The sequence below is a fragment of the Argiope bruennichi genome, chromosome 11, assembly GCF_947563725.1.
Source record: "Argiope bruennichi chromosome 11, qqArgBrue1.1, whole genome shotgun sequence".
In the NCBI taxonomy this organism is placed as follows: Eukaryota; Metazoa; Arthropoda; class Arachnida; order Araneae; family Araneidae; genus Argiope; species Argiope bruennichi.
Genome location: NC_079161.1, coordinates 77,242,133 through 77,253,174, shown reverse-complemented (window position 1 = coordinate 77,253,174; position 11,042 = coordinate 77,242,133). Strand labels below are relative to the sequence as shown.

General features: G+C 38.5%; 1 protein-coding gene across 1 annotated transcript; it reads left to right on the top strand.

Annotated features, from left to right (window-relative positions):
- The first annotated feature begins 2,373 nt into the window (after positions 1-2,373).
- LOC129956701 (uncharacterized) lies at positions 2,374-6,384 on the top strand. The gene has a single exon (XM_056068633.1). It carries the CDS (start codon positions 2,374-2,376, stop codon positions 6,382-6,384), a length of 4,011 nt encoding a protein of 1,336 aa, XP_055924608.1.
- The last annotated feature ends 4,658 nt before the right edge of the window (positions 6,385-11,042 follow it).

Sequence of the window (11,042 nt, the reverse complement as noted above, 5' to 3'; positions counted from 1 at the left end):
TCTAACTTGATACAAGAATGATCAGTTCAAAATATCTTTATTCATTGATCTTTAACTAACTGTTTACCTGATGAAGGTAAAGATTTCAAGATTCAAAGATTATCTTATTGCTTTGCTGAAGAATATAGATTCATCCAATCTAAGACAAATGGCCTGCCCTGTGAGTGATAATATTTCTGCCTATCTCCACTTTTTAAAGCATATTAAATTTGGTGTCTTCAGCTTCAATGCCCATTTTTATAGAATGAAAACACTCTAATCCACCATCATCCACTCAATCTAAAAAGTATAAGTATATCAAATTTTGTGTCTGCAGGTTCAATGTCTTTTCCTATAGAGTGAAAGTATAGTATTGTAATGAATCAGCTTCTTCCTGGGTGACCACTGTGACATTCCTTTTTCCCACACTCGATAATGTACATTCCGGGCCATTCTTCATCAACGAAACTCCCACAGTGTTAAGTGCCTCCAGATTGCCAAATGGAAGACCCTCCTTTTAAGTACGGTCATCTGGCCATTTAGTGCTAATCCAGATAAGGAACCACACGTGCGTTTCCCAGGGAAATAAATCGTGTCTTCGAAAGGCGACAGTGTCAAACACTCCAGATGTCCTGCATTTTTCCCATGGTGGAGGGTGAATCATCAATGGACATTTTCCCACGGGCGACCAGAGACGATTCAGGTTGTTCTGAACGGTGATTGGGTAACAGGGAGTCTGAGAGGAAAATAAAAGGTGAGATTTTTCGGAAGAAGACGGAGAGAAGCTTCGTGTGAACCAGGGAGAGGAGCTTCGTGTGAACCAAGGAGGAGAAGCTTCGTGTGAATCGGACTTCTGCGTAGAATTCCACCCGAAGAAAATTCGGTGGATTCCGAGAGCTACCCCCGGAGTAGCCTAAGACGCCAACCGCCTGTTAGCTGTTCTTGTAAAGTTGTTTCCTTCGAAATGGTTCGAGGAACTATTCTTGTGTAATTTTCGTGTTGTAAATAGCATCATTCATTTAACCTAGATTAGAAAGAGTTGTTTTTATGTAATAAAGCTGTAAATAAAAAAATTTGATCATATCGCTACCTGTTTTTGGATAGAGACTTTACAGCTTTAATATTTGGTGGCAGCGGTGTTGATAGAACTTTGTGCGGTAAGCTATCATTAGCTAACTGGACTTGCGTTTCAGACTCAGAGATTTCTAGTCTGAGAAAACTTACAATATCTAGGTTAAAGTTACTTTTAAAAAAGTTGCGTGATAATTGCCAACTTCAAGATCGACGAGTGGAACTCAAAGCGAGGAAGAATCGCTGAGCTGCAAGAGCGTACTGACCCAAGTTAGAAAGGAATTCTCCAGCTGCAAGTTCGACGAGTGGACTCAACTTCGATTGGAATTCCCTCTACCTCCAACCTGGTATCAACCAACCGACGAAGTGTTCCGAGTCTCCTGCACACCGGTGAGTGCTTCCTAACTTTCCTTTCTCTAGAGGCAGTAAATTTATTATAAAAGTAACTGTCGATTACTGAAGTAAAATTTGAAATTTCAGTGTAGCATTTTAGAATTGGCTATTAAACAATTCAGTAAAGAAATTTTTAATTAGTTGGGACTAATTGTAAAGATTAAAATTTTGATGTACAAGTTCTGTTAATAATATAGAAGTAATGTTAAATTGTAGATGCTAATTAACTTGTAAATGCTAAATGTAACCACAGGTTTCAGTGGCTGAACCAAGTGCATTCGATGAATGATAACTTTGACTTTTATCGAATGTGTATTAGATGAAAAATTGTGTGACAGTTTGCAGTAATTAGTTGAATAGAAATCTGCTGATTTCAGTAAATTATTCAAAACTGGTAAAATATTTAATAGAATTTATTTTGTGTATTGTATAAATCAACTGTGTTTTATGTGTAGTGTTGATACATAAAGGAGTTCCTTGTGTTTAAAATCAGTTGAGTTTTGTGTAGCTTAAATTTTTTTTTTGAGAGTAAGATAGCTAATCAGTTTGTAAGTAGAATTAAATTAAGAAATGGCTTTCTTAAACAGAGCGTTAAAAATAGATTTATTTTCCCTGACGGAAGAATTAGGGATCGAGACTGACCCCTCAAATAAAGTAGTAGATCTGATCAGGAAAATTAAAGAGTTCCCAGATATTGACTTCGTAAAAGATAGATATGAAGTTATAGTGGAAGAACGAAAAACAGAGAAAGAGCGCGTAGAGGCAGAATTACAAGCTGAAAGGCAGCGCGAACGGGAATTTGAGTTGGAGCGTTTAAGAATATCTAATTCCTCGGAAATTAATAGCTCACATTCAAGCCGAAATGAAAATTCTAGACCGCGAAGAGATATCAAGCATTTAATGCCTAAGTTTGATAGTAACCAAACTGATATGTCAATTTATCTGACATTACTAGAGAGGCAATTAAAAACCGCCGAGATTGACGAGGCTGAATGGGTCTCTCAACTACTGTCATTATTGCCGTTAGATTTGGCTCACATCATAGCGAAAGAACCGGAAGACAAAGCTCAGGATTACGAGCATATTAAACAAGTTTTGCTGGAACGATTTAAGATAAAAACTGAGACGTATAGGCAGCGTTTCGTGAGCTATCAGAAAAAACCGAACGCATTGTGGAAGGAATTAATTTTTGATCTGGAACATTTCTTAGATGGTTGGCTTTCGGGATCGGGTGTAACGGATTTTACCGGGCTAAAGAAATTGCTAATCACCGACCAGATAAAAAAACGCGTCCCGAGCCAGATAAGAGACCATTTTCTAGACGTATGGTCGGAGTTCGTGGATCCTTTTGTTCTAGCCGAGAAACTGGACCACTACGAATCGGTGCGGACGAAATCCAACTTTGTAAAATTCCCCGAAAGAAAAATGGTTGAGAGAAACAGACCGTTTTCGCCTAAGAAAGAAGAGAAGTATAAAGCGACGGAAAGAATGGCAAACGCTAAACCCAATGAGAATAAATCGTGGAGGAATTTAGCCCCACAAAGGAATTGGAGGGGAGACAATTTTGATCAGCGGAAACAATTACAATGTTATGAATGTCTGTCTACGACGCATTTAAGGCCAAACTGCCCTCAATTAAAAAGGAATCAACCGACAGAGCAGATAAATCACGTAGGAAGCGCGCACGAAAATGAATTATTTGCTCCCTATATAAGTGAAGGATCCGTTAACGGATCGGAAATTAAAATTCTCCGGGATTCAGGCGCCAGCGTAGATATCGTTACACGAAATTACGTCAGTAATGCAGATTTTACCGGTGAGGTAATTTGGGTGAAACAACCATTGGACTTAGATTTGAGGTGTTTGCCTCTGGCACGTGTAAAGCTCAATAGCCCAGAGTTCGGGGAGGTCGTCACAAAGGCCGCTATTGTTGATTCATCTCTCGATCAAGGAATTTACCTTCTTAGTAACGCCACGGCCGAGTTACTTAACAAACGTATCAGTATTGCCACTGTGAATGCTGTCACTACTCGTTCACAAAAGAAGGGGGAAAACGCGAAAGGGGATGGAAAAGCAAGGAGAATAGAAAGCGGGACAGGAGGGAAGAATGAGATAGAACCTGAAATGCAACTGAGAGAAGAATCGTTACCACCCATTGAGATAGGGGAAGGAGCTGAAGATTTATTCACTCCGTTCAAGATAACTCAAGAAGAATTTTCAAAGGCTCAAATGGACTGCGGAACCTTGGAAGAATGTAGGGAACGCGTTAACAAAGGACATGAGGGATTTAAAAAGGAAAAGGGATTGTTTTTTAGGGTAACAAAAGATCATTTAGGAAACCCGAGATCTCAATTAATTGTGCCGAAAAAATTCAGACCGGCAATATTAGAGATGTGCCACGAGTCGACGTCGGCACATCTGGGGGTAACTAAAACGAAAGATAGGGCCCTAAAATATTATTTTTGGCCAAATTGTGTAAAGGATATCGAGAATTACGTTCGCTCGTGTGATCCTTGTCAACGAATCGGTAAACCAAGGGAGAAGACAAAGGCCCCTCTCAAATTAGTTCCCGTTATATCGGAAATTTTTAGCAAATTAAATATTGATTGCGTAGGACCATTACCCATTAGTGAGAAAAACAATCGATATTTGTTAACGGCGATGTGTATGTCTTCAAAATATCCGGATGCAATCCCTATAGAAGACCTTACGTCAATCACAGTGATAAATGCTATGTTAAACGTTTTTAGTAGAATGGGGAACGTCGTTCCCCATTCTACTTGGGGTACGTCGTTCACTAGCTATTTAACCACAGAATTTTTTGATAAGTTCGGAATAAAAGTCACTCATTCATCTGTGCGGCATCCCCAGACAAACCCGGTAGAGCGTTTCCACAAAACCATTAAGCGACTTCTAAAGGTACTATGTTTAGAGTCCGGAAAGGATTGGGAGAAAAATCTTCCCTCAACTCTGTTAGCTTTGAGAACGGTTACTCACGAGAGCACAGGATTTAGCCCCGCTGAGTTGGTTCACGGAAAAAACCTAAGGACTCCAGAAGTGCTGTTATACGAGCACTGGGTAGCACCGAAAGAAAACGAAACGGCGGTAGCCAAATACATGTACGACTTAATAAAACGCATGAGACGTTGTCAGGATATAGCAGTAACCTGGATGTTGGAGACGCGAGATAAGAGAAAATTATGGTATGACAAAAATGCTGTCCACCAATATAAATCCGGTGATCAAGTGTTGGTGCTCGCAGCATCTATGCCGAATAAACTATCAGTACAGTGGATAGGGCCAGGCGAAATTCAATCTCAATTGTCGGAAACGAACTATATAGTGAAAATGACAGGAAAGGAGGCCAAGCCCCAAATTTTTCACGTTAATCTGTTGAAACCTTACCATAAAAGATTGGCGGAGGTGAATCTAGTGTTCCACGAGGAAAAAGTGAATGTGGAGACGGAAAATGATTTAGAGATCGCATACCCGACGGGAGACGTAAACGTGTACGATTTCGAGGAAATATCTCGAAGTAGCAACTTAGAAGAGAGGTTAACGACGGAGCAGATTGGGGAACTCAAAGAGTTGTTACATAAACATAAAACAGTTTTTTCAAATAAGCCGGGAAAAACCCATCTAGTTGAGCACGATATAGAACTGATCAGTAATCAGCCGGTTCGGTCGAAGCCATATCGCACATCACAACGCCAAGCCGAAATTTTGAAATCGGAAATAAAGCAGATGTTAGATCTGAAAATAATTGAAATGGGACAATCAGACTATACATCACCAATGCTGTTAGTAGAGGCACCGGGAAAGGCCCCAAGACCTTGTATTGATTACCGAAAATTAAATAGTGTAATTAAAACTGAGTACTTCCCCTTGCCCAATTTAGAAGAGCGAGTAGAAAGAGTCTCCGCCGCAAAATTTATTACGGTACTAGATCTAGCGAAGGGCTACTGGCAAATTCCAATGACGAAGAACGCAAGTCGGTTAGCAGCGTTCGTAACTAATTTCGGGACGTATCTCCCTCTAAGAATGCCATTTGGATTGGTGAATGCGCCATATTTTTTTAGTAAGATGATGGCTGAGATATTAGGGAATTGTGAGAAGTATGCAGTACCTTACTTAGACGATATTGCGATCTATTCCGAGACATGGGAAGAACACTTGAAACATGTTGACGAGGTTCTTAAAAGAATAGGAGCGGCAAATCTAACCGTGAAACCATCAAAATGTCAGCTAGCACAGAGCCGGACGAAATATTTAGGACATATAGTAGGAGATGGCGTTCGAACACCAGCCGAAGCAAAAATCAAAGCAGTGATAGATTTTCCTACCCCCAAAACAAAAACTCAGATACGAGCTTTCCTTGGGCTAGCGGGTTATTACGCACACTATGTGGAAAAATTTTCTGTCATAGCCGCACCTTTAACCAACGCATTGAAAGGTAGGATGACGAAAGAGCAGATTAGATGGACGCCCGAATGCGAACAAGCATTCCAAGAATTAAAAATGAGTTTGACAAAAAAACCCGTCTTGCATGCCCCTGATTATACAAAAAAATTTATAGTCCAAACTGATGCGTCAGATGTAGGGATGGGAGTTGTAATGTCTCAATTAGATTCCGAAGGCAAGGAACATCCTATTTTATATCTAAGTAAGAAATTTTCAGACGCGGAAAAGAAATATAGCACTACTGAAAAAGAGTGTGCTAGTATAGTATACGCCATAAAGAAGCTTAAATTTTACTTGGATGGCCAGCACTTCACTATTGTCACGGACCACAATCCGTTAGTTTGGCTAAAAACCAATGCGGGTAACAACCCTAGATTGATGAGATGGTCATTGGCTTTACAACCATACAACTATACTGTCACACATAAACCGGGCAGTAAGCACCAGAATGCTGATGGTTTGAGCCGCTGTAACCTTTAAAAAAAGGAAAATCTAGTGATAAATTTTAGTGTGTAAACGGTATTTTAATGTGTAAATAGTGTTTTAATGTAAATTGTTTTTTAAAATGTATTTGTATTGTATAATTGCCTCTAAGAAGGGATAGTTGGTTCCACGACCCAGTAGTGACTTTCGTCCAAGACTGGACAAAAGTCCCCTTTCAAAGGGGGGGAGAGTTGTAATGAATCAGCTTCTTCCTGGGTGACCACTGTGACATTCCTTTTTCCCACACTCGATAATGTACATTCCGGGCCATTCTTCATCAACGAAACTCCCACAGTGTTAAGTGCCTCCAGATTGCCAAATGGAAGACCCTCCTTTTAAGTACGGTCATCTGGCCATTTAGTGCTAATCCAGATAAGGAACCACACGTGCGTTTCCCAGGGAAATAAATCGTGTCTTCGAAAGGCGACAGTGTCAAACACTCCAGATGTCCTGCATTTTTCCCATGGTGGAGGGTGAATCATCAATGGACATTTTCCCACGGGCGACCAGAGACGATTCAGGTTGTTCTGAACGGTGATTGGGTAACAGGGAGTCTGAGAGGAAAATAAAAGGTGAGATTTTTCGGAAGAAGACGGAGAGAAGCTTCGTGTGAACCAGGGAGAGGAGCTTCGTGTGAACCAAGGAGGAGAAGCTTCGTGTGAATCGGACTTCTGCGTAGAATTCCACCCGAAGAAAATTCGGTGGATTCCGAGAGCTACCCCCGGAGTAGCCTAAGACGCCAACCGCCTGTTAGCTGTTCTTGTAAAGTTGTTTCCTTCGAAATGGTTCGAGGAACTATTCTTGTGTAATTTTCGTGTTGTAAATAGCATCATTCATTTAACCTAGATTAGAAAGAGTTGTTTTTATGTAATAAAGCTGTAAATAAAAAAATTTGATCATATCGCTACCTGTTTTTGGATCGAGACTTTACAGTATATTACTTGGTACATTATCGTGAAGTATTCGGTATGTCTCCATAGTATGTGTACCAAGTTTGGTATCTCTAAGTTCAATGTCCATTTCTATAGAGTGAAAGTATAGTATATTACTTGGTACAGTATAGTAAAGTATTCGGTCTCCATAGTATGTGTACCAAATTTGGTATGTCTAGGTTCAATGTCTATTTCTATAGAGTGAAAATATAGTATATTACTTGGTGCAGTATAGTAAAGTATTCGGCCTCCATAGTATGTGCACCATATTTGGTATGTCTAGGTTCAATGTCTATTTCTATGGAGTGAAAGTATAGTATATTACTTGGTACAGTATAGTAAAGTATTCGGTCACCATAGTATGTGTACCAAATTTGGTATGTCTAGGTTCAATGTCTATTTCTATAGAGTGAAAGTATACTATATTACTTGGTACAGTATAGTGAAATATTAGGTCCCCATAGTATGTGTACCAAATTTGGTGTCTCCAGGTTCAATGCCCATTTCTATAGAGTGATAACACTCTCACCCACCTTCATCCACTCGATCTCCGAAGTGTATGAAATCTGGTATTCCTATGCTCAATGCTCATTCTTGTAGAAGGCCAACACACACACACACACAGATGGACGTATGCACACCTATCGCCTTATTATCAATAGAGATTATTTAATTTTTATTACACAAAAGACTTCTATGAGAAAGAAGACTACAGTATACGCTAGTTTACAGTAAATCTGAAGAATAACTAAAAAATTTCACACATGCTTGATTATAACCTTAATGTCGGCCTTTATGGTGATAATCCACATTGCTATCTTCTCATATTTTTTGTCGATATTTATCCATGCATTTTTAAATACGATTTTGTGATCTCATATAATTTCGAACACAACGCTAAAGCTATCCAAAACACGTTCATTACAAAGATTTTACCAAAAGATTGTCCGAACAGAACAAATATCTTGAAATTGGACTTCCAACTCCTCAGGAAGGCCAGGCTACCCCTGGAGACCTACAGCAGACACTATTCCTCTATCGCGTCGTACTTATTTCCTCCACTTAGTGAGAAAGACCATTTTGATCGCGCCCTGGTCCCCCGGGGCCCCTCAGGGGACAGCTTACATCGTGTAATTTGGCTACTGGGCCCCTATTATGCCACAGCCACTCTGAAAAGACGTCTTTAGCCGACCACGGAATGGGCCGTTTTGAAGAGCGAACGGTGATGAGTTTTGTGGAATGAGGTGTCGAACTCCACCCCCTGGAGTGACATTTCGAACATTTTGACGGTGAAATAACACCCGATATTTATAGTCGCCCTAGAGGGATGTAATCGAGTCACGGAACAAAAGGAGATCAAAAGAGGGGAGTTATGGCCCTTTTATGTCCGGGGTGGTAAGATTTGTTGGTGGTATTGCTGATGGAATGAGGCCAATTATCCCTTTTTGGTCGGGAGTTACGTCTGCGGAAGTTCCAAGGACCGAGGAAGAACAAAAGAATTGTTGTTTTACTTTGTTAAGAAAGTTAGTTTAACAGAGATTAACAAGTAGAACATTCTCCATTCAGCATATAGTTAAATTCCTCATAATTCAAATCTTTATTAATTCTTAAATATTCTTTCTCTTTAAAATTAAAAGTAAGAAGTACAGGATATAAAAATAAAAATTTAACCCCTCGACAGCTGCATAAAATTCATAAAAAATGTCAAAGAAATCTTCAACTTTTTATTGATAATTTTTACTGTTAATAAAATTCTGAACTTGCTTATCTACAAAACGCCATATTTCTCTTTAAATATAATGTTTTTTTAATTAAATAAAATTATTCACTCATTAGCATTTTTTTTTAGTTGATATTCGTTTCTTTTATGCATTTATATTAGGTAGAAAATTTCAATTTCAAATAAGAATTGCACAGAATATTTTAAATGAAAATTATGAACTTGATAAATAATTTAGACTATTATCTGAATGAGATGATGTTTTTATTCAACATAATTTTGACTATCAGTTGCAATATTTAAAAAAAAAAACATAATTGTTTTTATGTGTGTTAAACTTTTATCATAGCATGCATAACTCAAGTCAGTTTACATGCAGTATTTTTCTTAGATAATAACGTGTCCTGAAAACTTGGAGGACAGATATTGGATCTATTCAGAATAATTTCGTTCCATTGTCGTCCCAGTACAAGTTGAACGGAATCACCATTGTAAAAAAAAAAAAAAAAAAAAAAAAAAAAAAACCCTGCCTTTAGAATCGTATCCCAATTCCACAAAATTTAATTCATTACACTTCTTGTTCATTTACAATTCTTAGTACATGCTGTTTATAATTTTTGCAGCAACTGTAAATATGTTCCAAAGCCACAATGCGACAAAGCACTGTGGCTGAAAATTGAATAATTCATTTAAACTTTGAGTATCCTTTATGAAGCAATTGCTTGCCACCACCTTCAAAAATCATACGAACTCAATAAAATCAGAAATTCTATGACTAGATGTTGGAAAACCATAGACCATATAAAATGTTTCTTGTTCTTGTGTACAGCCGACCATCCCATCATCAGTGAACGAAGCAGTGTCCACAGGATTAGTTGTGGCTGACTGTAGTCTTTATCATAATCCGTACATAATACCTTCATCATAACTAACATCCTCTTCTAGGCGGGTGTCTCCCAGTCATAAAGTGGTCAATCTCTGACCTTCTTCTTGGTCCTTTCTTACACCTAGTAAACGAGGAGCAAACCGCCATTTTAAGAAAATCTCTACAAAATTGTCACTATTCCTGCAAATTCTCGATCCACAACAAAAGAATAAAACATTTTTAAATTTTCAAATAGCTGGTAAAAAAACTGACAAGTTTTAGCATCGCGTTCTTCAGTATTTTAAGATTTTTTCTGATGACATTTGTACAGTAATATGTATTTAAGTTATCATTTTCCATCGTCAGATGTTTTCTTAGTTCAGATATTTCAATGCATTTCTTTAAATAATGTTAAAACAGTCCCAATTCCACCGAAGATGCATTTATTTCCCCGCATTTCTCGAAATCTTTGGAAATATGTGGGAAATCGCCCATGTCCTGATATAATGTGGGTTATCAATGGGTAGTATCTTCTTATTTTTATTTCTGGGTTAGGGTTAGTTTAGTTCAGTTATATTAACGTTCCTTTCAAAGGAACACTAGGGCTATTTTGGGACGGACCATTAGTTTTAAACCACGGTCAGATGACGAGGACGACGCCTGAGATGACACAACAATCTCCATACCAGCGGGAGGACGTTTGGCCAAGACGTTTAACGTACACCAGACCCGCTTTCACGGCGTTTCTTCTTTGGAATCGGGTCTCGAACCTAAAACCCTCCGGTTCCGAAACTGAGACCTTACCACCAAGCGACTGCTTTCCTTTTGGGTTAGGAATAAAGTCATAAATTAGTACTCTTCCTTTTTTTGGGCATTTACCGTCTATCAAACCTTTATAGCTTTAATTTTACCATATAAGACACTGTTGGAAATTTGCTATAAAATTTCGTGGAATTTGCTGCCCGTTTGACAGATGGACAAGTCAATTAAAGAGTGAGGTCCGTTTTCTATTTAACTTCTTAATAGATTGAAGAAAATCAAGCTTATGTTTTGGACCCTTTTCCTTTGAATATCAGATTTAAAATTTGAATTAAATTCAAATTTTGATATTTTTAATGATTTAGATTGATTTTTTCTT

Bases quoted from the DNA above. Each gene is read 5' to 3' on its own strand.
- LOC129956701 (XM_056068633.1), top strand. From the start codon at position 2,374: ATGTCAATTTATCTGACATTACTAGAGAGGCAATTAAAAACCGCCGAG.